Genomic DNA, 27,885 nt, shown 5'->3' with positions numbered 1-27,885 from the left:
TGATTTTCTATTGTGTTCCCCGCCAGAACACTCCGGTCAGCTGATTGGGAGCTGGTCGGCAGACCATTTTCAAGTTATGAGCCTTCGACAGAAGCTGGCTGAACCGGCTGTCATACACACAGGACGAATGTCGGGTGGTTTGTATGGAACCGGCCGATGTTGCCCGACTTTCAGCCTGTGTGTTATAGGCTTTAGGCCTCATGCATAGTTTAGCTCAAAAACACTGCTTTTACAGGCATTTAGCATTTAAGAGTTTTTTTCATTTTACTGGCCAGATTAAATTATTCTTTTGTCCAATGGCATTAATAAACACTCAAGCAATTGACGCTTGAATGCGCCTAAACATGCCTAAATGCGCTTGAAAAAACGCAGCTTAGGAGCGTTTTTGCAGCTGCTTTTCTCCTGCCAGGAGAAAAGCATTTAGAAGAGCCTTTGTGTGCATTAGGCCTTAATATTAGGTACTAGAAGAAAGAGGGATGGGGGTTTGGGACTTTATATGAAGCCATGGCCTGGTAAGGCTGTGTGCCTCCATCCCCATCAATTTAATAAAGGAACAGGAAGGTTGGGACTTTATCTGAAGCACGTGGTTGCAAACAAGCAAAATGTTGAATATAACAAGATGTTTATTAGTTCATATACAGGATGTACAAACATAATCCCAATGTCAGATTCTGAAACAGTTAAACAAGATAATAACATTGGTATCAATTAGTATCACAAGGTTAAAATTCCACAATTCACCAAATATAGGTACACACATATACATATTACATGTTAATACCTGCATGACCTATGGCCTCACTAGTCCATATCATAATTGGTAGGGGTTTGTGCTAAATAACATGAAAATCTGATAAGCACATAATAATTATAACGCAACATCTGTTATCTCTACACGTTTCGTGGCTTTTGAGCCACTTTTCAGGAGCAAGCATGTGATGTATGTGAAGTTGTCTGAATGATCTAACATGTATGAATAAAAAAGGGGGTGGAATAACAACACCCACCCCCCCCAGATGGTAACTTACAAGAATCCATGCACAAATGGTGTAGTGCTGACGACCATTAGCCATCCAAAGACACCATGGCCGGGAGCTGTGGTGGCAAACTCGGCGAGAGCAGTCCACACCAACAACATCCAAGGTGGGTGTGGGCATACATGGGCTCAATACTGGTGTGAGATGGGAATAATAAATGAGCTAACCAAGTAGAACCTATGCAAAAAATGTGTGAAAATATATATATATATATATATCACCCTGATGTTTAGTCAGGGTTGCTATTAAATTGATATGCCAAGTGATAGTTGCCTTGGCCAATTGTTAGGAGGTCAATTGATTTTGCCCTAATTCTGGAATTGCTTCACTTCTTCAAACTTAAGGCCTATCCCGGGGACATCTGGCTGCTAGTCTATCTGAGTGCCTACCCAAAAGTAATGCAGGGTTGGGACTGCGGGCTTGAAGTCCAACCAGACGTAATGGTTCTGCCAGACGAGGGAACCAGTCATGGTTGGAGGTAGAGGGGAAACTGTCGCCACAAAGGTACTATCCACCTTGCTACCGGAGACCACTGTGATAAAGCTAAGGCCAGAATCAGTGCAGACTTCTCGCCAGCCAGGGACGGTTAAGAAGTGGGAAAGCATTAGCAAGTGCCAAGTCAGGGACCCAGCGGGACAGCAGGGGTGAAGCTTGAGGAGTATCGAGACAGCAGTCCTACCTAAACAGAAGTGGTGTACGGCTGGAGGCCTTTACCTGTATAGCTGGCTATCTATAGAAGTCTCGGAGTCTGCCAATTAACATTGCATCTACCTAAGGGTGTCCTGGCCCTAATCCTCTCCCCCACAGTTCTGTTTAAGTGAAAATAAATCTCTTTGCATTCAAAAAGTGTCTGGCGCCCACCTGTTCATCTTGCATTACAACCACCATGCCTTGTAACCCACTCTACACTGAAGGATGTCAGCTGTCCTTAACTCTGGAGGTCACCATTGGGCTTCAGGGGCCCTGGGACTTTTCTACATATATATCATGGTTTGCAAAAACCCGTGCTCATAGTGAAAGTCGTGAGTGCAAGAGTGAAAGCCAATTGCAAAAGGGGCTAGAAAAAATAGAGGGTGGATGAGGGGCAGGGTGGATGATCGCAAACACCAAGGAGACATGGGTAGGATAAGAAAAACAGATGAAGGAAAGTGTCCCATATGATTCCAATAATACCTATGACTGGGAAGAGAGAGGAGGATCATGATCCATGGTGATACACAGTGTGTCCAAAAAAAGCCTTACTATTCGTCAGGGTGACCATTGTTGTACAGTATGTGGTATAGAAAGTGATGGAAAATCCCAAATTTTTGAGTTATCACCTCAACAGGAGGTAAAGGGAAATCTTCCAGTTGGAAATCCTATCTGGTGACTACTGTGTAATACACTGGTATTTATTTGGCTGTAAAGTGGATACACATTTCAAACTGATTGTTTTGATATCACAGTCACATCTGAAAAATTCACATGATACTGTATGTGCGCATCTTGGTTAAAGTAACCACAAACACATAGGTCCGAAATGTTCTTGCCAGTGTTTTAAAGTGGTACTAGCAAATGTCATATAAACATATTTTTTTATTTATTTTTTTATCTTTTTTTAACATGCAACAAACAAAGGGACAATTTGTTGAAACAGTTATTTCTGATGTAATTCAAACTATACCTCGTTATATATCCAGCACCCAATGGAATCTTCATTTTGATTAGCAGGTGGTGGTAATTGCTTTTGTGGCAATCAGGCAGCAATTGTCCATTCCAAGATGTGGGAGCAGGGTGGATTAACCATTAAAGCGGGAGTTCACCCTAAAAAAAAATGTAAGATTAGATTCATGCTCATTTTGTCTAGGGGAATCGGCTAGTTTTTTTAAGCCGAAAGAAGAAGCCGAACGTCGGTGCGGCGCTATACGGTGCCTGCGCACCGACGTTCGGCTACTTTCGGAAAATCGTGACGCGATAGATGCGACCGTCGGAAGCCTGTCGGAAGACTGTCAATCAAGAAGGAACGCCCAGTCCCGCAGCCCATACCCGGAAGCGGCGGAGAAGATGTATCTCTAAAGCGGTAAGTACGGCTTTGATTTAAAAAAAACTATCCGATTCCCCTTGACAAAATGAGCATGAATCTAATCTTAAAAATTGTCATTTCCGGGTGAACCTCCACTTTAAGTAAAATAAACAGTTAGGATACAAAGGGAAGAGGGTACCAGAGTTTTTCCTCTATCTACCATGCCCTTAATGAAAGATATCATTTTGCCCCAGTTCAAATCATTAGTAAGACCTCATCTGGAATATGCAGTTCAGTTTTGGGCACCAGTTCTCAAAAAGGATATCGGAGAACTGGAGAAAGTGCATAGAAGGGCAACCAAACTGATAAGAGGCATGGAGGAGCTCAGCTTGAGAAGAGGAGAATAAGGGGGGATATGATCAACATGTACAAATATATAAGGGGTCCATTTAGTGAACTTGGTGTTGAGATATTCACTTTACGGTCAACACAAAAGACAAGGGGCCACTCTTTACGTCTAGAGGAAAAAAGATTTCCTCTCCAAATACGGAAAGGTTTCTTCACAGTAATGCTCTGTACACACGATCGGTTCATCCGATGAAAACGGTCTGATGGATTTTTTCATCAGATATCCGATAAAGCTGACTTTCATTAGTCTTGTCTACACACCATCAGTTAAAAAAACGATCGTGTTAGAACGCGGTGACGTAAAACACAACGACGTGCTGAGAAAAATGAAGTTCAATGCTTCCGAGCATGCGTCGACTTGATTCGTTGATTTTTAACCAATGGATTTCCCCACAGGCGATCGTTTTTTTCTATCGTTTTTTTAACCATCAGATAATTTTAAAACAGGTTCTAAGTTTTTTCACCGATGGGAAAAAAACTGATGGGGCCCAACCATGATCGGTTCGTCTGATGAAAACGGTCCATCAGACCGTTTTCATCAGATGAACCGATCATGTGTACGCAGAATAAGAGCTGTGAAAATGTGGAACAGACTCCCTCCAGAGGTGGTTCTGGCCAGCTCAGTAGATTGCTTTAAGAAAGACCTGGATACTTTCCTAAATGTACATATTATAACTGAGTACTAACATTAATAGGTAAAGTTGATCCAGGGAAAATCAAATTGCCTCTTGGGGGATCAGGAAGGAATTTTTTCCCCTCCTATAGCAAATTGCATCATGCTCTGCTGTTTTTTTTTGCCTTCCTCTGGATCAACTGTGGGTATAGAATATGGTATATGGGATTGTACGATATTTTTTATTTTATTTTATTTTTTTATGGTTGAACTGGATGGACTTGTGTCTTTTTTCAACCTGACTAATATGTAACTATGTAATGGATAAGTGCACTTATTCTTTTTGCCCCATGGCTCTGAGCTAACTGATCTCATCCTTCACATAAACAAATGTATATTTACAGAGATCCAACTGAAACAGCCACTGTATATGTTAATCCTGCACCGAAAATACTCTCTCTCCTGGCTGTACAGGCGCATTACAGCCCCAAAGACATCTATGTGGGTCATCTACTTTTGTCCCCCAACCCGACGATGAAGGTGGACAAGCTCCATAGACTTAAAGGGGTGCAACAGAGGGGCCAAGGGTCACCATTTTTGGACTTTGCTTAGAGCACCAGCTGCCCTTAATCTGGCCCTTTACGGGAAATGCATAAATTGGTTTATGATTTTTTTTTACCAACTTCTGTAATCAATGACAAACAAATCAGGGTTCGTGATGAAACTCTGATAGTCAGTATATTTCACTACACTTTTATCAAAGTTTTCACAGATCAGTCTCAGTGACTAGATATGATCATTTACAGTTGCTTCAACCAATGATATTACTGCAGTGTTATCAGATTTATAGTTATTAAACCATTGCAAAGGGATATTACTGCTCTGTACTGCCTAACCCATGCCATTCTTTTCATCACAAGGCTTAAATTGAGTTTCCAGCCAATACAATCTACCATCTAGGGTATAATACAACCATCTGATAGTAGCAATGCTTCTGGAAACTAGTTTAAAGTGTAACTAAAGGCAAACTTTTTGGTTTTGGAAAGAGTGGAGATAGCTTAGAACACCTGTCAGTTTATTTTGCTGTCTGTGCATCCGTTAGGGAGAATCACCCTCTCTATTTGTCCTGTTTAGGGCCCTTTCATACTGAGGAGTTTTTCAAGCACTTTTGCATTATAAAAAGTCCCTAAAAAACTGAAGAAAAATGCTTCACTTTAAGATCAATTGATATTTTCACACTGGGGCATGTGCTTGTGTTGCGGTGAAAAAAATCCTGCTTGCAGCATTTTTGGAGCATGTTTGGAGAGCTAAAAAAAACACACCAAAAACGCTCCTCCCATTTGAAATTAATGGGAACTGCATCAAAAGCGCCTCAAAAATGCCCCCACTAAGCATTTTTGATGCAGTTTTTGAGTCACATGTCCTTTAACTACTTGCTGCCTGCCCTACATCAAATGGCGGCGGAGCGGTGCTCCTCTTATTCTGGGGTGACATCATATGATGGCGTCCAGATTAGCCGCAATCTGCTTCTGAGACACGCCTCTTTGCCCATGTAATTGGCTGTGTCCAATCACAGCCGATTACATCTAAACAAGGAAGTGTCGTTTATTGGCGAACAATTTGGGGTGGGCATGTATCAATGCAAAAAAAAGTTTTAAAAACTGAAGTTTTTTCGGGAGCAGTGATTTTAATAATGCTTAAAGTGAAACAATAAAAGTGAAATATTCCTTTACATTTCGTACCTGGGGGTGTCTATAGTATGCCTGTAATGTAGCGCATTTTCCCGTGTTTAGAACAGTCCCTGCACAAAATGACATTTCTAAAGGAAGTCATTTAAAACTACTCGTGGCTATAATAAATTGTCGGGTCCCAGCAATACAGATAAAAGTAGATGAAAAAAACAGAATGGGTTCCCCTCCCAATCCATTACCAGGCCCTTTGGGTCTGGTATGAATATTAAGGGGAACCCCCGAACCAAAATTTTTAAAATAAAATTGCGTGGGGGTCCCCCCAAATTTCCTTCAGGGCTGGTATGGATATTAAGGGGAACCCTGCGCCAAATAAAAAAAATGGCGTAGGGGTCCCCCTCAAAATCCATACCAGACCCTTCAGGTCTGGTATGAATATTAATGGGAACCCCACTCCAAAATAAAAAAAAAATTGCGTGGGGTTCCCCCCAAAAATCCATACCAGACCCTTATCTGAGCACGCAACCTGGCAGGCGGCAGGAAGTGAGAGAGTGCCCCCCCTCCTGAACCGTACCAGGCCACATGCCCTCAACATGTTGATGGGGACAAAAGCCTCATCCCTACAACCCTTGCCCGTTAGTTGTGGGGGTCTGCGGGCGGGGGGCTTATCAGAATCTGGAAGCCCCCTTTAACAAAATTTAAAAAAACACAGTAGACAGCTTGGGACAAGTCCTTTATTAAAAAAATTCCAGCAATGTAATCCATTCTCGAGCGGAGGATGCAGAGAAAAATAACCACCAACACGATCCGCCTCCATGGGAGACGCCCGCCAAATTACTTTTTTTTTCCTTTAGAAATGTCATTTTGTGCAGGGACTGTTCTAAACATGGGAAACATTTGCCACTTTACAGGCATACTATGGTCACTACGGTATGAAATTTAAAGGAATATTTCACTTTTATTGTTTCACTTTAGGCATCATTAAAATCACTGCTCCCGAAAAAACGCCTGTTTCTTAAACTTTGTTTTGCATTGATACATGTCCCCTGGGGCAGGACACAGGTCCCCAAACAATTTTTATGACAATAACTTGCATATTACCCCTTAAAATTAGCACTTTTGATTTTTCACGTTCGTGTCCCATAGACTTTAACGGTGTTCTCGTGCTCGAACAAATTTTTTGCCTGTTCGCATGTTCTGCTGCGAACCGAACCGGAGGGTGTTCGGCTCTTCCCTACTGTCCATCAATGCAGCCCATCAGCGCCACCCATCATTGCTGACCATCAGTGCTCACCAGTACTGCATATCAGTGCCACCTATCAGTGCCCATTTTCAGTGCATTTGATGTACAACTACATACTGTAGATGTAGGCCATTTTGTAGGCCAAAATGAGGGACAAATGGAGAGGAACGAGGGACAGAGGGACATTGTTCCAAATCAGGGACAGTCTCTCAAAATCAGGGAAAGTTGGGAGGTATGGTTCTAGCGACCTTGTGACACACCAGGACTCACTTTGAAGGGATATCCTGTCACTTCCTGTTTTGGATATGGGGCAGGAAGTGAAAGAAAATCTCCCTTATGGGACACAGATGGCAAGAAAACTGGCATGGGTTATTACCCTCACTTACTCTATCCCAAAAAAGTTTTGCCTTTAGTTACACTTTAACTACAAAATCAATATAAAATTTTTTATTACTGTGATTAGTAGTGATCTACAAGGCTTTCAAGTAGGGGCTTAAGGTTTATTCATAAAATAGGGCTCTCCCTACCCATTGTAAAATTATGTAATACGGTGGTTTTCTGAGTACTATAAAACATGTTTTTTTCTCCAAAGACATGAGATTACAATTCCCAGATCAGTTTTTTTTTTTTTTGGTCAGGGCACAATCCAATCTCTTTGCGTGAATTTTACCACCATTAGCCTCTTCCTAGGGTGAATGGCCAATCAGACAAGTTGGAAAATCTGTCATAATTACTATGATGCCGCGTACACACGACCATTTTTAATGGTCTAGAAAAAAGGACGTTTTTTTCAACCTGGTTCTTGTTAAGCCTGCCTTGCCTACACACGATCGTGGGAAAAAATGCTTGAGCAAAGCGCAGCGACGTACAACACGTATGACGGCACTATAAAGGGGAATTACCATTCGGATGGCGCCACCCTTGGGGCTGCTTTTGCTGATTTCGTGTTAGTAAAAGTTTGGTGAGAGACGATTCATGCTTTTCAGTCTGTTACAGCGTGATGAATGTGCCATCTCCATTACTAATGCTAGTTTTACCAGAACGAGCGCTCCCATCTCATAACTTGCTTCTGAGCATGCACATTTTTTTCACGTCTTTAAAACCTACACACGGCCATTTTTACGAAGTGAAAAACGACAACGTGAAAACCGATGTGCAAATTTAGAGCATGTTCTAAATTTTGAACGGCCATTTTTAACGTCGCAAAAAATGCTCTGGAGCCTACACACGATCGTTTTTAATGACATTCAAAAAAATGTAATTTTTCACATCGGGAAAAACGGTCGTGTGTACGCGGCTCTGAGTCTTTTCCACTCACAAAACCAAGCTTAGCTCTGCTCTCTTTAAAGATTATTTTTTACTCCAACGGAAGTCGTATCCAAACCTCTGATCACCAGCTAAGGTATATCATTTTCATGTGAACATGAAGCCTCAGAATACAAATTCAGAAGTGCAAAATATTGGAAAAGAAAGGCCTAATCTGCAGATAATCGACAATAATATGAAGTCCTACTTAAGCCCTGTACACACGATCGGATATCTGATGGAATCGAATCCGATGGATTTTTTTGTCGGATATCCGATGAAGCTGACTTTCATCAGTCTTGCCTACACACCATCGGTCAAAAATCCGACCATGTCCAAATGCGGTGACGTAAAACACTACGACGTGCTGAGAAAAATGAAGTTAAATGCTTCCGAGCTTGCGTCGACTTGATTCTGAGCGTGGATTTTTGACCGATGGATTTCCACACAGACGATCGTTTTTTTATCGATGGAAAACAAACTGATGGGCCCCACACACGATCGATCGGTTTGTCCGATGAAAAGGTCCATTGGTCCATTTTCATTAGACAAACCGATCGTGTGTACAGGGCTTTACTTCACCACCTGATTGTTATCCATTTGGATATTGTATGCATTGGGACAGAAATTTGCACTACATTCTCTATGATGAACACAACTTCACATGTAACTCATCTTTTATGCTAAGCCACAAATACTTAGATTTGTCAGTGGTTTTAGATAAGCAGGTCTTGAGCATATGTGGTCAAATCTGTTCAAGATCGGGCCTACTGAGCTCAAGTCTGGGTCAGGTTAGACAATCTTTCCACCTATGGATAACTTGATCTTTGCATCTATGCCCAACTTTGCATACAACGAAGGACAATCAGTAATAATATAACATATGGTTTCTTAATACCCCAAAAAATCAACCATCCCCAAGAGAAAAGAAGAAGAAAAAAAAAATAAAAAAAAAAAATATATATATATATATATATATATATATATATATATATATATATATATATATTAATATTATTTTATTTATTTTCTGTACTTGCCACAATCTAATTAAAGCTGATTATGGTCATATACTGACAATACTTCAACATGCTTTATTGTACACCATGCATTTCCATAGACAGTGGTACATGAAGTATCATTTTTTTTTTTTTTAGCTATGCATTTCAAAGTGAATAGCGAGGTAAAACAATTTATATTCTTATTTGTGAAATAGATCAAAGATTTCTGAATCCAAGAAGACTCTGCTCCTAAGATAATTTGCCATTTTGCTGAAAAACTCTTTAAAAAGGAAAGGTTAAAAATGAAGTTAAACATAAATTTTAAACAAGAAGCTTGGAGAGAGCGGTAAGCAGAAGGACGGGATGGCATTGCGCTGATCGCACACTGGCTGTCGGTGATACCAGCTCCCTCTTCATCGCTGTGTCACTTTGGTAGGAGGAAGGGTGATTGGTGAAAGAACACAAGAATGTCAGAAAGGTGCTGGTAGACATTTCTTGGTTGCCTCAAGAAAATAAAGGCCATATCTGAACCTGTCAAAATGATTAATAGCTTTGAGAGTAGAATATGGGGGAGGGAGACTGTGATAGAGCACAGGAAGGAAAAAAAGGGAGCTGAATATGTAAATAGAAAGAACAATAATTCCAGTCCCCAAAGCACAAGATACAAACATGTTCTGGAGAGAGGACGAGCCATTGGAGTCATTTCAACATTCTCTGCAGATACTCACAAACCTGTTTATTGGGTGCGGAAAAACAATGCAGCTATAGCAAGAATGTACAAAGGTACAAACGGTTTCATACGACTACATTTAATTTTTTTTTAGTTACATGCACATATCTTATTAAAACTCCATCATTACAAGCTTTTGACTTAACACTCCTATAGGTTTAGCAAGATAATAGATTATGAGGTTTTGAGGGCAATAAAAATATAACTATCCAGGGAAACTTCCATTCAATAATAAAAAGCTCTGGGGACAAATAAGATTAATTTTCCATTTTATTTCAAGGCAATTTGATGTACAATGTATAAAACTTTGCTGTAATTGAAAAATGATGGGTGAAAGGGAACAGGGTGAACACAAGTTGAAAAGGATAGATAGATAGATAGATAGATAGATAGATAGATAGATAGATAGATAGATAGATAGATAGATAGATAGATAGATAGATAGATAGATAAATAGATAGATAGACTATATTGTCATCACTACAGAGGAGCTGAAAAGAGGAGTTTCAAGAGAAGTAGTCAGCCCAGGCATTCTAGCATGCAGGCAGCAAGGTACCAAAGGATCTATAGTCGTTAGAAATGTAGAAATAAAAAATAAACAGCATTCTGCTAGAGGGACATTGGTTTCCATGTATATTATATTACCAAAAGTATTGGGACGCCTGCCTTTACACACACATGAACCTTCATGGCATCCCAGTCTTAGTCCGTAGGGTTCAATATTGAATTGGCCCACCCTTTGCAGCGATAACAACTTCAACTCCTCTGGGAAAGCTGTCCATGAAGTTTAGGAGTGTGTCTATGGGAATGTTTGACCATTCTTCCAGAAGTGCATTTGTGAGGTTAGGCACTGATGTTGGGACGAGAAGGTATGGCTCGCAGTCTCCAGTCTCCAGTTAAGTTCCTCCCACCCCAAACTTGCTCCTCCATGTCTTTTTGGACCTTGCTTTGTGCACTGGTCCAAATCACTTGGTGGAGGGGGGGGGGGCGGATTATAGTGTGGGGTTGTTTTTTAAGGGTTGAGCTAGGCACCTTAATTCCAGTGAAGGGAACTCCTAAGTCATCAGTATTCCAAGACATTTTGGACAATTTCATGCTCCAGACTTTGTAGGAACAGTTTTGGAATGGCCCCTTCCTGTTCCAACATGACTGCGCACCAGCGCACAAAGCAAGGTTCATAAAGACAGGGATGAGTGAGTTTGGGGTGGAGGAACTTGACTGGCCTGCATAGAGTTCTGACCTCAACGTGACAGAACACCTTTGGGCTGAATTCGAGCAGAAACTGCGAGCCAGGCCTCATTCAACATCAGTGCCTGACCTTACGAATGCGCTTCTGGAAGAATGGTCAAACATTCCCATAGACACACTTCTAAACCTTGTGGACAGCCTTCCCAGAAAAGCTGAAGCTGTTATAGCTGCAAAGGGTGGGCCAACTCAATACTGAACTCTACGGACCAAAGCTGGCCATAATTATACAATTTTCTTATTTAATTTCCTTTACCTTCAACTATGTAGTGTAGGGGCCTTTTTGATTGCATACAAATTGAAAGTGCTTAGGTTTAACCTCATATTATATGGCTTTGGTAAATCTAAAGGAAAAGATGGATAGATAGATAACAAGCGATATGAATATATGTAAAATATAATTGATAACATATCCAAGTATAGTGGTAATGTCATATCTGTTACAAATGGCAGGCAATAAAATGACTTATGCCTACAGCACTTTGTACTGAACTTTACAGTTGCTCAAGAAGGTAAGACTCACTGCCTATAGCATCTGCAATGTATACTTAAGCGCACTGCCATGTGTTTTTCGTATACACTGTATTTTAAAAGGACTCTGTTTAGCTAATCGGACCAAGTCCACACACCAAAAATTAATCATTCAGGACTTTTTTTTTTCAACTAACCCCTGTGACCTCTGACAGTCTCAAATTGTACAATATAGACTACATTATTCTCATTCTAGCAGTATACATTTGCTGAATTATTTTTCAACATGACAGTACAGTGGTTCGAATCCCGACCACGACACCATCTGCCTGGAGTTTGCATGTTCTCCCTGTGTCTGCGTGGGTTTCCTCCAGGAACTCCGGTTTCCTTCCACACTCCAAAGACATGCTGGTAGGTAAATTGGATCTTGTCCAAAATTGGCCCAGTATATATATGTATATCTGTGTGTATGACTGTGTGTCTCTAGCGTGTCGAAATCCTACGGGGTAAAATGACCGCACCAGCCAAGCACATACTGGCTGGAAAAGCGCTCAGAGGCGATTCAGTTCGCATGTGTAGCGCTATACAAGTCACTCATTCATTCATTCATTCAGTACTGTAAAATATAACATCAGTATTTATTGCAGCATGTGATAAATACCATCTGTTGATCACTGTTTGCAAAAGTGTAATTTTTTTACATATGAAAAATATTATTTAAACAGTCACTCTTTTAGAGTATGTTTTACTATGCTTTTCATATTAACTTGCCTTTTTTAATCACAGTACACTATAAGGGGTCCATATAGACAAGTGAACAAAAGTTTCCTGTTCGGACATCTTGAAGGCTCATAAATATGAGAGTCTGAGCACAGCTGGTATACCTGCAACCAAGTATCACACATCACCTAAGAAATCCACCTGTCCCACACAATGGAAAGAATTTGGTCCTGCATCTCCTACCCATAGCTTTGCTATGACCTCTCTACAATTTCACGTTGTCCAGGCCGGCATTAAAAATTGAAGGTTCTATTAATGAGAAGCTAATTGTAGCCCTTGGACAAGGAATGGGTTGGGAGGAGGGATACCCCTCTCTCATTATTTGAAAACAACAACTTAAAAAAAAAAAGACATGGGAGAAAATGAAGATCTATAAATATTGTAGAAGAAGCAGAGGAAACAATGGAGGAGTTAATGAGCCCCTGTTTTTGCAACATTAACCTCCTTCTTACCATGGCTTGGTAGTTTGCAGAGCAAATAGAAAACACCACAATGAAATCAAGACATTCTTACTGTGGGTTCTCCCTGTTGGGCTGAACATTCTTCATACAAGGTCAATCTAAGAGCATACTTACTACCTTGTTACCTTATTAGATTAGGCACTCCTCTGAAGCAGCATATTAATATCACATAGTATGGCAGCTTAGCATTATCAAAGATGTTACGCCTTGTACACACAATCGGAATTTCCATTGGGATAAACTCCAAAGGAATTTTCCGACAGAATTCCATTCAAGCTGTCTTGCATACACACTGTCACACCAAATTCCGACCATCAAGAACGCGGTGACGTACAACACTAAACACTACGACGAGCCGTAGTTCAAGTTCAATGCTTCCGAGCATGCGTCTACTTGATTCTGAGCATGTGTGTTTTTTTCTTCGTCGGAGTTCCATACAGACGAATGAAATTTCCGAAATTGTTTCCATTGGAAAAAAAGAGACGTGTTCTCTTTCTAAGTCCGTTGGAATTTCTGAAGGAAAAACTCAGATGGGGCACACACACGGTCAGAATATCGAAAATTCCATCAGACTTTTTTAATTGGAAATTCATGTGTACGTGGCATAAGGTTTATTTCCAGTTCCTGTTGGCAGAGATGATGCGGTCTCCAAATATTGCACCAATTTTTCTTGTGTATAATGCACTGACATCGTGCACAGCCATGCAAACATGTACCTTTAATGCCTTTGAATGTCTATACCAGCCTTTCACAACCTTATTACCCCAGATGAAATATTTTCAGGTTTTGAGAACTCCTACTAAAAATTACCATACCACAGTTTACAGCACATTAGAGTGACCAGTAAGTTGTAGAAAGTATTAAATTAAAGGAGAAAATGCGTTATATACCTAGAGTGTTCAACAACCAGGGCACACATTTTTTAACATTTATCTTCTGTATACAACAAAGTTATTTTCACATCAATAAAATTAACCTAAAAGAAGTGATGAAAGTGAAATCTGTGGTGTCCTTTAACAGTTAGTGGTCATTGTGAAATAGACCCTTTATGTGTTGGTTTTCAGTGGAAAATTGCCCCCTTGTACTGGTGGACAGTGTAGGGGGGGGGGGATCAATCTGCCAGTGCACACTACTCAGAGAATCATGGTTAAATTAGCCTTTGTAGGCCCGCTTATTCAAGGTCACAACCCCCCCCCCCCCCCCAACCTTGAATAAAAGGTAAAAAATAAATAAAAAGGAAAGAATGACATCTAATACCTACTTTTCTCCTGGCTTCTGCCCACGGCACTTAGAGAAGAGTGGCTAAAAGCTTGCAAAATTAGGATCCTGCATTAATGCTGCAGTATATTCAAATGGGATTTGGGCTACACAGCATTCCTCAGGATCTTGTTGTCACCAACAGGGAAGGGTAATATGTAGAGTGGAAACTTGGATTATGAGCATAGTTTGTTCCAGACGAATGCTTGTAATCCAAAGCCCTCGTATATCAAAGTGAGTTTCCCCATAGAAGTCAATGGAAACTCAGATAATTCCCTCCACAGTGACTTCTATGGTATGCAGTACCGCATGTGGCCAGAGGTGGGGAGGGGGCGCTGGAGACACTCGGAAACCGCTCGGAGCTGCACTCGAAGAGGCTCAAGAACACTCGGAAACTGTGTATTTCCGAGTGGCTCTGAGTGCATCCGAGCAGCTCAGAATGTCACCGGCGCCCCCACACCTCTGGCCAAACACGGTACTGCACACCACAGAGGCTTGAATCCTGCTCGTTTTGCGAGACAACGCTAGCAAACCGAGTCAGGATTTAAAAAAAATAGCTTGTATTGCGAAACGCTCGTTTACCGTGTTACTCGCAATCCAAAGTATTACTGTATTATTCAACTATTTTTCCTTGCATAGGTTCTTTTTTTGAACGTTCATGCAGTATATAAGAAAGGGAGTGGGGTGTCATAAAGAATTAGTGGACCTTGTCTGAAGTGTAAGGTCTACTTTATAAAAGGCTGGTCTTTACAGTTAAAGAGGCTGTAAACACTCGTGTTTTTTTTACCTTAATGCATCCTATGCATTAAGGTGAAAAAAAACACGAGTGTTACGAGTTTTACTTACCTAAACCCTGAATCTCCGTGGGCGCAATCCTGCGTCGCTCTCTCCACCGAATCTCGGCTCTTCATTGGATAGATTGATAGCAGCGCAGCCATTGGCTCCGCTGCTGTCAATAAAATCCAATGACACAGCCGCCTGGGGCGGGGCCGAGTCATACACTCGGCGGCTATGGACATGGGAGCACACCCACAAGGTAACCCCCTCGGGAAAGAGCTTCCCAGAGGGGGTTATCTATTGTGGGGAGGAGCCGCGAGAGCCTCCATGGGACCCCAGAAGAGGATGATCAGGGCCACTCTGTGCAAAACGAACTGCACAGTGGAGGCAAGTATGACATGTTTGTTATTTTTAAAAAAATGAACCCATAGTATCACTTTAAGAGGCATCCTCAGTTAGCATACAAGTGAAGTGCTTTGAGGGCCTTGCACTCTTCTGGTATTCCTCATTTCCTTTTGGGCCCCAGAGCAGATACTGTCATTGACATGAAATGGTGTGAGTTGATGAGTAGATGATATGAACTTCAAACAATCATAACTATATTTAGTTTTAGGTTGTGCAGACATCCCTGAAGAAGTTTTTAAGTCAAGTCAGGATCAGTCAAGCAGGAGATCCCTACTACAGGTGAATCCTATAATTACATCCGGAACTGAAATTAGGCAATGGTATTCTTCTTAGGTGCATGGTTACCTGACCCTGATCTGTTAACATACCTGAACATGTGTAGGACGCAGTGAAGGGCCACTGACAAAACAGATGCTTATCAATGTGTGGGGTTCAGCTTAAGCACCATCAAACCTTGTATTCCCTGCAACATAACATGATGTTAACGTCATCAGCATCTGAACACGTACATCAGTTGCTATCATATCATGTTATGGAATAATGTATTTGCTGTTCAGTTGATTACACCTTTTCTACTTTTTTGGCCCATTTGGTTTATTTAGGATATCTTTGGTCTTCTTCTTCTTTCTTCCATCCTCTTAACGAAGATTCAGATTAATGATCCCTCATTCCTAATTGTCAAATTTCTTTTACTTCATCCTGTGTCTAATCACCAGTGACAGAAACCATTACGCAAATGAGAGCAGACGACTTGCCACAACTGTTCTCTTTGGTAAAAACCTTGTAATTTAAAGCTCTGATTTGTAAAAAGAAAGCTGTGTTTCCCCAAGGCGTGCAGGCATCTGTTCCACATATACTGCGACACCATGCACTTCCTTTCCTCTTCCTTTCACCCCCGCCACTGCCACTGCCAATTACTCCTCTGCTTGCAACAAATATTTGACTTTGCAAAGCAGTAATTAGAACTTACTTGGCACGTGTTCATCATGGTAAGATCAGATGTTTTCCAACCCATCATTTCCCTTTACCCATATTAAGGTGAAGGGTTCATTAATCACAAAATTTGGTGTCTTCAGCAAACAAAGTGATTTTCACTACAAGGCAAACCACCCAACAGTGACTTCTAAGAACAAAGCTTGACTAAAGTGTTGAGGCTTGCAAACTGTGATTATCATTATAACATGGGAATGTGTCGCTATGTCTCCCTGTAATAATGATTGACTGGGTGGTGTTATGTATGAATGTATGCACACACTGATTAATTCATTTACAGACACTGCCCCCTCCTTGTAGGAATATCCCTTCTAGACTTTTAGTAAAAGCAATCATAAGACAATAGGTGAAGATTTCCAATATCTGCCACATGGAAATAGTTGCCAGTGAACACAGAAAACACAGCTGGATGAAAGAGTAAAATTGAAATCAATAGAAAAACCTTAAAGTGGATGTAAACCCCCACAATGTAGAGCAGGGGTCTCCATACTTTTCAAGCAAAGGGCCAGTTTACGGTCTTTCAGACTTCAGGGGGGCCGAATCGGGGGTATAAAAATGCCCAAGGGCCGAGCATCAGTGAGAATAAACATGGCCCCAGTGTTGGTGGGCAGTAGGGAGGAGGAATAGCGATCCATCATTGCTATTAGTCTAATTAATAGTGCCCCATTGTTGGTGCCATTGGGAGGAATAGTGCCTCATATCATTGGATGCAATACTGCCCCAAGGGCCAGATGAAGACTAGCAAAGGGCCACATCCGGCCCTCGGGCCGCAGTTTGGAGACCCCTGATGTAGAGAATAAGATTTCCTATCATCTGTGCCCAGTCTTGCCACACATAGTTAATCCAGCTCTGAGCAATCCTCGTTTTATTGTTCAGGGAAATAAAACAGACTTCCAGATAAAAACCAAAGTCCTTTCTTGAGTGACAGGTTATTTACATATCTCGTGCACTGCTTGCAGACATACACAGCTTCTGTAAAAAGTGCTCAATTCACATCCCCCTCCCCTCTTCCCTCCAGCTCTATGTATATTCTGATGGCTGTTGCATTTTCTCATGGCACTGAACTGTGACTCACCCCATATTTTGAAAACATTTAATCAAAACACAGGGGAGGGGATGTGAATTGTGCACTTTTTTTCAGAAGCAAGGACTTTGGTTTTTATCTGGAAGTCTGTTGTATTTCACTGAACAATAAAAGAGGATTGCTCAGAGCTGGATTAACTCTGTGTGGCAAGACTGGGCACAGATGATAGGAAATCTTATACTGTACATTGTGACATAAAAAATATATATATATAATATTTCACACATATAGTACATAAAAGTCATAAATACATAATTTATCTGTATCTGGTGCTAGTCACTAGGCCTTATGGGTAAAGGGAAAGCACCATAGTATGTTACATTTATTTTTTGACAACATTACATAAATGAATGTTGTTAAAAATTAGACATGTGCATTCGTTTTCGTCAGAATTTTGGGTATTTTCGTTATCGTTTTAACAAACGATAACGAACGCGCAGAATCCGAAAACCGAAAGATCCGACATAAACAAATGCTTTATTTTTGTTTTTGTTGCGACAACAGTTCGATATAGATAGAAGATTCGACATGACGCTGACAATAGCTGTGTCTATCGAACCTGTGGTTGAATGTGCCTAACCTAACCTCTATTAGTCCAAGATTATTCAACATAGAGAGAAAAGATTTGACATGAAGATTCGACAAAGCAGTCTCCACGAGCATACACTTATGGTCAAATGCTCCGCCCATAGGCTATAGAAGAATTCTAATGTTGGTTGACTAGTAATAATAATTAATAAATATAATTATTACTAGTGTCATACAACATTAGACATTAGAATTCTACTATAGCTTGTAGGCGGAACATTCGACCGGAAATGTACGATTGCGGCGTCGTACAGTTTACCGTAAGACACCAAAAGGCTTCAATGACAGATTAAACCTTAATTATTTCGGATTTTCAGACGAATGCATTTTCTTTTTACGAAACAAAATAAATAAAAACGAATTTCGGGGGTGATTAATTTTTTGGATGAAAACGAAATTCCGAAACAAAATATTTCAGTGTGCACATGTCTATTAAATATAAGAGATAACACTGGACTAGACATATGTAAATACAGTAAAACCTTGGTTTGAGAGTAACTTGGTTTGAGAGCGTTTTGCAAGACAAGCAACATTTTTCAATATAGAGCGGCAGGTTGGCTCCCCTGCGCAAATCGCTGTAGCTGTACGGCGGCCGCTTTAAGACCTATAGGCGACACAATGCTGGAACCAATGCACGTGGCTGGGTGCCGTGATGTCTGCCGGCGACCCACGAGCGCTCCAGAGAGAGACAGGATGGCGATCTGTCAATGTACACAGACAGATCCCCGTTCTGTCAGGGAAGTAGAGAGAGATCTGCTGTTCTTAGTGATCAGGAACAGTGATCTCTCTCTACTCTCTGTCAGTACACTCACCCACAGTTAGAAACACCTCTCTAGGATACACTTAAAGCCTTGATTGCCCCTAGTGTTAACCCTTTCCCTGCCAGTGACATTTATACAGTAATCAGTGGCTATTTCTAGCTCTGATCACTGTATAAATGTCACTGGTCCCCAAAAAGTATCAAAAGTGTCCGATCTGTCTGCCGCAATGTTGCAGTCCTGCTAAAAATCGCTGATCACTTCCATTACTATTTGAAAAAAATACGCTTATTGCTATTTTTTTTACTAAAAATAAGTAGAAGAATACATATTGCCTAAACTATTTTGTTTGGGTACAGAATCACACGATTGTGCAATTGTCAGTTAAAGCGACGCAGTGCCGTATTGCAAAAATGGCCTGGTTGGGAAGTGTGTAAATCCTTCCGGGGCAGAAGTGGTTAATCTACCTTTTTTTATATGTGCTCCTACTATGGAGGCTCTGGAAATTTAGTTAGGAGCGCAGTTTATACAGAGTTCCCTTGGTGTGGGCACTGCGCCTTACACCTATTTGCAAATGTGTGCAAATAAAACCCTCTGAAACAAACTGTTAGACAGGTTCAATGTGGTTGTTTTGCATGCTGGCTGGTAAGTGTGCTGGGAAATCTTTTGTTTGTTTGTGATGTGTATTGCCCTTTCATGTGCAACTTGCTGCAAAGGCTAGTTATAGGTTGGGGTGGTTGTCACTTTTTTGTACAGGTTTTTATTGCTGATGTGCCCCTGTGAAGTCCGGTCCGGTTTATCTTCATCACCAAGTGTGACCTTAAAAGACAATCCCCAATTCCCAGAACAGTTATAGAGTGGAAATCATCCAATAGGTACACTAGTTCTAGCGACAACCAGTCTACTTTGGAGGGATTTCTTCTTATTTTATGTTTTGGATATAGGACAGGAAGTGAAAAGTAGAGAGGACTGCAGATGGACCGGTACAACTTATGTAGAACAATTTGTTTCATCTCTGTATATCACTTGTGTATCACTTCACTGGGTATTTGTAAGGGTTCACAGCAATTTTAAAGTATCAAAAAAATAGTAAACCAATAATGACTGCAAGGGACAACATGAGGGATTTGGAGTTAGTTAGTGTTAATTACTGCATGTATTAATAAACACATTAAGCTGGTTGCTAAGGAGCGGGCCGAGAAGCTGGGAAGCTATCATATAACAACTGTTGCCCCACCCCAAAATCCATACCAGACCCTTATCCAAGCATGCAGCCCGGCACATAAGGAAAGAGGGGGGATGAGCGAGCACATAAGGAAAGAGGGGGGTGAATGCTTTGGAGAGGGGCGCTTTGTCCCCATGTTGATGGGGATAAGGTTGTAGGGATGACATAGGGACAAGGTGCTCTGGGGTGGGGGGCAGAGCAAAGCACCCACCCCCCAATGTTGAGGGCATGTAGCTTGGCATGGTTCAGGAGGGAAGGGTGCTTGCCCTTTCCTGACCGGATAACAGTCTATTATGGATTTTAGGGAAACCCCATGCCAAAATTGAAAAATAAAATGACGTGAAGGGCCTGGTATGCCCACCAGACACACACACAAACACACTGTTTTTTTCATACTTTTTAATTGTCTGAAAAAGTGAACAGGACCTGTCACAATATTTACTTTAACAATGGCATGCCTCCATTCCTAAATTTTGGTGAAAAGAGAAGAAGAAGAAGCAGGACATTGCACGAGGCATTCCATTGTGCATAATAATGAATGAAGAAAATATAACCATAATTAAATTGTCATAATGACATGTAATAATTCATAATATAATAAGACACAATTTACCATATCAACAATTAGCAACATATAATATATATGGCCATAAAGAATCAATGTTGTATACATAGTAGTAATGATAACATTTTTAATAAATGTTCAACAAACATGATTAGTACAATACATACAGCATAAATAATGCCAGACATAATGAAGACATGATTAGCAAAATATACCCACATGAACTCTTACATCAATACATATACAGGTTAGAAAATACATACCGTATTAATCGGCATATACCGCGCACTTTTTTTCCCCTTAAAATCAGGGGAAAATTGTGGGTGCGCGATATACGCCGATACCCCCGCTTGTCCGAGCTGAGTGTACTGCGCACTCGGCTAGGCTCGGCCATGCTCGGCTCCGCCCGCAGCCACGCGAGAGGAGCCGAGAGAAGCCGAGTGCGCAGGAAATCCGGCTCTGCACAGCGCGCCAAATTCAAACACACGACGCTGCAACCCCTCGACGGACCCCGCCGCAGACGGACACCCACAAGGCTCGACGGTCCCCGCTGCAGACAGACACCCACAAGGCTCGACGGACCCCGCGCAAGGCCGCAGACGGACGCCGGACATGGCCGCCAACGGACGCCGGGCAAGACAGCAGACGGACCCCGCTCAAGGCTGCAGACGGACGCCGGACAAGGCCGCCGATGGACGCCTGGCAAGACATCCAAAATGTAAGTTTTTCCCTAATCTTCCCTCCTCGGCTTGGGGTGCGCGCTATACGCCGGCGCGAGGTATATGCCGATAAATACGGTAGTTAAGGCAAGCTTGTCTTGGCACTCTATGTTGGAAACGTGACTCATTTCATGGCAAACAGCCACTCATCAGAAGTTAGATGCATAGTTACGCTAAAAGGATATTAAATCTGTTAATATATGGTACCCTCTAAGAGGTTAAAAAAAAAAAAACATCACGTAACAAGTTCTCAATTACTCACACAGCAGCCCTTGGGCTGAGACCATCTCCTTTGGGGGAGTGAGCGGTTGTCCTGGATAGGCTGTCTCGCCTGGGGTTGAGGTGGAAGACCCACCCCAAACAAGTTAGGGACTGAAGGAAGCAACCAGGGGGGATAACCAACCATTGTGGGGACAGATGTCAATTTGAATAATTGTTTTGATTGTCTGATTTTTGTTTTACAATCAGCTTCAAAGCAGGGAAGCCAGCTGACAGCTGATGAGTCAGTGGTCGTTAAGGACGCAGTGACCGGCTTCCCGATCCACTGCTTAGCAACCAGCTATTTTTAAAAAAACAGGATGTTTTTTGACAAATACTGCATGTGATACCGACAGCAAAACCCTGGTGGTAATCATTGCATGCTTTTTAATGCTCTGGTCCGTTTGTGAATTTGAATTTTTATGGGGAATTTACTGGCACGTTTATTTTTTATTTTTTCGGTAAATATCGCACAATCGTTATTTTAACTTTTTTTGTGAATTAGACTTACTTACCTCATGCGATAATTTATGCATATGAGTAACATGATACCCTTATTGCATGCGGTAAACGTTAGTGAATTGACCCCATTACCTCTGTGAAGGAGCTTCCTGTAATAAAGACCCGTCACTGCTGCTCTCTCTCCTTGCAGGGTGACTGGTCTTGTATCCGCCCCCTCCTGAAGTTTTCTGCAGACAGTCTGTACTGAGTGGGCCTTCTGCACAAGCTATATATACCACAGTAATGAAGTCACTGGGTTTGCAAACAAATTCGGTGCATACAAAGTGGTTTTATATCCTTTGTGGTTATTGAGGAATATATTTAACTGAAAGTATTTTTCACCTTTAGGAGGAAGAAAAGAACAGCTTCAGTCTGAGGCTACTCACACTTACATTTTGCTTCATAACAGATTCTCTTTAAAGCTGGATGAGGTTTTGGAGAAACAAATAGAACCCATTTGCAGAGACCTGTGGCTCTGAAAACACATGATTCCTTTAGTGTGGATTGGATTTGCATAGCAATGCACATCTGTGTTCTTACACAGCAGCAATAGGACAACAGAAGCACTGAGGCAGAGAAAGTGCTGAGTTCTGTGTTTCAATCTGGAAAACAAGCAGACATTGATGGCAACTCAAGTATTTCTTACTTATTATACAAAGGAGGTAGGATGTCAGAAGGGAAGTACAATAATAATATGCTCATGGATTCCTGTGATACATATATAGGGTGCAGTTACCAGTCATAAGGTTACTTAGAATAAAAGCCAACATGTTACAAATGCTAGGCATTAATATAGACTGCCTTTAATGTACATTGGTTTACTATATATACACATACAGTATATATATATATATATATATATATATATATATATATATATATATATATATATATATATATATATATATATATATATATATATATATACACACACATATATATATATATATATACACACACACACACAGTCATGCCCAAAAATATTGGCACCCCTGGCAGATAATGCACCACTTTGCCCAGAAAATTGTTAGTTACAAATGTTTAGGCATTCTCATGTTTATTTATTTTGTTTGTATTGGTATGACACATAAAAAGTGGAGAAACAAAAAGCCAAATCTGAAACAATCCCACTCTAAAAATGAAATGGACAAAATTATTGGCAGCCTCAATTTAATATTTGGTAAATAAAATAACTGAAATCAATCGCTTCCTGTAACCATCAATGAGTTTTTTACACTTCTCTACTGGAATTTTGGACCACTCTTCTTTCGATACCTGCTCCAGGTCTCTCAGATTGGATTCCCAACTGCTGTTTTCAGATATCTCCACGGTTGCTCTATGGGATTTAGATCTGGACTCATTGCTGGCCAGTTCAGTACTCTCCAACACTTTGGCCCAGATTCTTAGAGGAGATACGACGGCGTATCTCCAGATACGCCGTCGTATCTCTGCGTCCGGCCGGTCGTATCTATGCGCCTTAGAATCAGTTACGCATAGATATCTGTTAGATCCGACAGGCGTAAGTCTCTTATGCCGTCGGATCGTAACTGCATTTTTACGCTGGCCGCTAGGTGGCGCTTCCGTCGAATTCCGTGTTGAGAATGCAAATTAGGTAGATATGTGAATTCCCGAACGTATGCCCGGCCGACGCAGTAAAGTTACGCCGTTTACGTTAGTCTTTTCCCGGCGTATAGTTACCCCTGCTATATGGTGGCATAAGTGCGGCGTAACAATGTTAAGTATGGCTGTCATTCCCGTGTCGAAATTTGAAAAAGTTACGTTGTTTGCGTAAGTCATCCGTGAATGGGGCTGGACGTCATTTACGTTCACGTCGAAACCAATGATGTCCTTGCGGCGTACTTTGGAGCAATGCACACTGGGAAATTCCACGGACGGCACATGCGCCGTTCGGGAAAAACATCAATCACGTTGGGTCACAGTACATTTACATAAAACACGCCCCCCTGATCCAAATTTGGATTAGGCGGGCTTACGCCGGCCGATTTACGCTACGCCGCCACAACTTACGGAGCAAGCGCTTTGAGAATACAGCACTTGCCCGCCTAAGTTGAGGCGGCGTAACGTAAATTGGATACGTTACGCCGCCGCAGATATACGTTGCTGGACGAGAATCTGGCCCTTTGTCTTAAACCATTTCTGGGTACTTTTTGACGTGCGATTTGGGTCACTGCCCTGCTGTAAGACCCATGATCTCTGATGGAGACTCAACTTTTGACATTTGGGTAGGGGAGTGGCACCGACTGACCAACTGACCAACTGTCTTCTGCCCCCCCCCCCCCAAAAAAAAAACCATCACTGTGTTGCACCCCAGAATTCTTTAGCAGACTTTTTTATATTTCATAATGCAATGCACACGGTCAAGACATCCAGTGCCTAAAGCAGCAAAGCAACCCCAAAAGATCAGTGAACCTCCACCATGTTTGACTGTAGGGACTGTATTATTTTCGTTAAAGGCATTTCTTTTTCTGAAAACAGAATGATGGGCTTTACCAAAAAGCTGATTTTTTTTTCTCTGTCCACAGCACTTTCTCCCAAAAGGATTTTGGCTTCCTCAGGTAAGGTTTGGCAAACACCAATCTGGCTTTTTTATGTTTCGGTGTCCGCTGTGGGGTCCTCCTGGGTCTCCTACCATAGCGTCCCTTTTCATTCAGATGGCGACGTATAGTGCGAGCTGACACAGTTGTACCCTGTGCCTGAAGGTCAGCTTGAATTTGTCTGGAAGTTGATTGAGGTTCTATATACAGTACAGACCAAAAGTTTGGACACACCTTCTCATTCAAAGAGTTTTCTTTATTTTCATGACTATGAAAATTGTAGATTCACACTGAATGCATCAAAACTATGAATTAACACATGTGGAATTATACATAACAAAAAAGTGTGAAACAACTGAAAATATATTTCATTTTCTAGGTTCTTCAAAGTAGCCACCTTTTGCAGCAGACACATATCTAGAACTGTTAGGAAGAGACTGTGTGAATCAGGCCTTCATGGTAGAATATCTGCTAGGAAACCACTGCTAAAGAAAAGCAACAAGCAGAAGAGACTTGTTTGGGCTAAAGAACACAAGGAATGGACATTAGACCAGTGGAAATCTGTGCTTTGGTCTGATGAGCCCAAACTTGAGATCTTTGGTTCCAACCCCCTTGTCTTTGTGCGACGCAGAAAAGGTGAGCGGATGGACTCTACATGCCTGGTTCCCACTGTGAAGCATGGAGGAGGAGGTGTGATGGTGTGGGGGTGCTTTGCTGGTGACACTGTTGGGGATTAATTAAAAATTGAAGGCATACTGAACCAGCATGGCTACCACAGCATCTTGCAGCGGCATGCTATTCCATGCGGTTTGCGTTTAGTTGGACCATCATTTATTTTTCAACAGGACAATGACCCCAAACACACCTCCAGGCTGTGTAAGGGCTATTTGACCAAGAAGGAGAGTGATGGGGTGCTGCGCCAGGTGACTACATCTTGAAGCTCATCAAGAGAATGCCAAGAGTGTGCAAAGCAGTAATCAAAGCAAAATTTGAGCCCACCTACAGCCTCGGCTTTCTGTAACTAGTCCTACCAAGCTGGGTGAGATCTGTGCTGACATGGAGCTCGTCAGGAAAAGAAAATTACAGTAAGGGCTCTTTCACACGGGTGGATCAATAATGATCCACCTCCGTGTGTCCGCTTTGCTCAGTAAAATCCCAGCTGAGCCGTCGGCTGACAGGGCGGTCCCCGCACACTGCGCAGGGACCGCCCTGTCTTTCCTCCACTCTCCCCTATGGGGGAATCAGATGAACACGGACCGTATGTCCGTGTTCACCCGATCCGATCTGCCAGACGGAAGAAAGATAGAATTTTCTTCCGTCCGGAAAATCGAATCTTTGCGGAGGCGGGTGATTACGGGTGTCAGCGGATGGTCATCCGCTGACACCCGCAATCACATAGGGACCAATGTATGTCCCTTTTACTTCTGCAACGGATGGATGAAAATGCGGACATATGCGGACATACGGTCCACACATGTGAAAGGGGACTAAGTATTTGAATTAAATTTTCCTGACAGCTCCATGTCAGCACAGCTGGGAACTAACTAGCCAAAACAGGGGAGGGATAATGCTACACACTCCTCAGTTCTGGCAGGATGCCTCTGCCAAACTCAACTGCCATTAAGCCATGTATATGAATATTTTGGTGCCCACGTAGCTGCCAGAAAGTTTCAGACACTCGGCCTGCTCCACTCTCAAGGTTGAGACCCTTCTAGTGAAGAGTACCGTGATTCTCCTGGCCCCGCCAACCCTTTAAACTTGTAGGCCAAGGAGATGAGCTTTACCAATGAGCTTTACCAACCAATGACCAAGAGACAATAATCTTGCTGGAAGCCATAAAATCATTATGTGTTCCACCTGTAATGACAAACAAATGCTCCGACTTTCTGATGGCAGAAGTAGTCTTAATTAAACATTTTAAAGCTTGGCCCACATCTGATGGGCTAATTTCTTGAGCTTAGCTTCTGCAGCAGCTACAAATACTGCAGCTGCTGACTTATAATATTAGGACACTTACCTGTCCTGGAGTCCATTGCCGTCGGCAGCAGAGGACGAGCGATCGCTCGTCACTCTGCTGCCCCCCACCGCCATCATCGGTGAGAAAATCAGGAAGTGAAGCATTGCGGCTTCACTGCCTGGTTCCCTACGGCACATGCGCGAGTCGTGTGCGCTGTCCTCACTGGTCCCCTGTGTTCTGGGAGCCGTGTGTTTCCGAGAACACAACGGGGGGGACGGGATCTGACGTCCTGCCCGCAGTCTACCCGCAGACTGTGTGGCCGGAAGAGGGTGCAAATACCTCTCAGGTAGACAGGTATCTGCACCCCCCTCCCCCCTGAAAGGTGTCAAATGTGACACCGAGGGGGGGAGGGTTCCGATGAGCAGAAGTTCCACTTTAGGGTGGAGCTCCGCTTTAATTGCTGCACAGATCTGGAAAAAATACACAAAGCACACAAAGAATCAAGTAACATTACACAGGACAAAGGCATTTAGACAATACTTGCTCATCTCGGAGTTCAGCTATAAGGGTCCTACTGTACACTCTCTGTGATTCTTAATATATTTATAAACTCCAAGGGTGACATTTTTTTAAACCTGTATTATACAAGTGTAAAAAAAAAACTTTACCATGTAACATCTAGGATAACTTTGAACGGCCACTATATCAGTGTTTTAGTTTCCAGGTACTATGGTGCACCCTGATGTTTTGCCCCAGAGTTTATCCTATTTATGAATTATATCAAAGGATTTACAGGTACATGCATATGTGATTCTATACAGTGCATTCCATACAGTGATCTAGCAGTTTCAAAACCTAAGTGATCTGATATACAAATGACGACTTTAAGGACTTAAGTCACAATTAGCCATTTTCCAGACCCCCCACTATTCTTTTCAATTTGATTAGCTAGATGTAAGGCAGTAGGGATAGGGCCAAGTTAACCTCTATTTGTATACAGTGCCTTGAAAAAGTATTCATACCCCTTGACATTTTCAACATTTTGTCATGTCACAACCAAAAACGTAAATGTATTTTATTGGGATTTTAGGTGACAGACCAACACAAAGTGGCACATTATTGTGAAGTGGAAGGAAAATGATAAATGTTTTTTTTTTTACAAATAAATATTTAAAAAGTGTGACATTTGTATTCTGCCCCCCTCAGTCAATACTTTGTAGAACCACCTTTCAATGCAATTACAACTGCAAATCTTTTTG

At 41.8% G+C, this 27,885-nt stretch overlaps 1 protein-coding gene across 2 annotated transcripts in view; it reads right to left on the bottom strand.

Moving 5' to 3' along the window:
• HIF1AN (hypoxia inducible factor 1 subunit alpha inhibitor) overlaps positions 1 to 27,885 on the bottom strand; it is a 131,133-nt gene that overhangs the window by 25,557 nt on the left and 77,691 nt on the right. Inside the window, exon 8 of one of the 2 annotated variants that reach the window (XM_040362341.1) lies at positions 21,930 to 22,716. The exons of the other annotated variant lie outside the window; for it this stretch is intronic. Coding sequence (XP_040218275.1) covers positions 22,651 to 22,716 — 66 coding nt within the window. The 3' untranslated portion in view covers positions 21,930 to 22,650. Of the gene's footprint in view, positions 1 to 21,929; positions 22,717 to 27,885 lie in introns of those variants that run through there. 2 annotated transcript variants of the gene reach the window in all.

This window comes from Rana temporaria, chromosome 8 (assembly GCF_905171775.1).
Source record: "Rana temporaria chromosome 8, aRanTem1.1, whole genome shotgun sequence".
In the NCBI taxonomy this organism is placed as follows: domain Eukaryota; kingdom Metazoa; phylum Chordata; class Amphibia; order Anura; family Ranidae; genus Rana; species Rana temporaria.
This window is presented reverse-complemented; position numbering and strand designations above follow the sequence as displayed.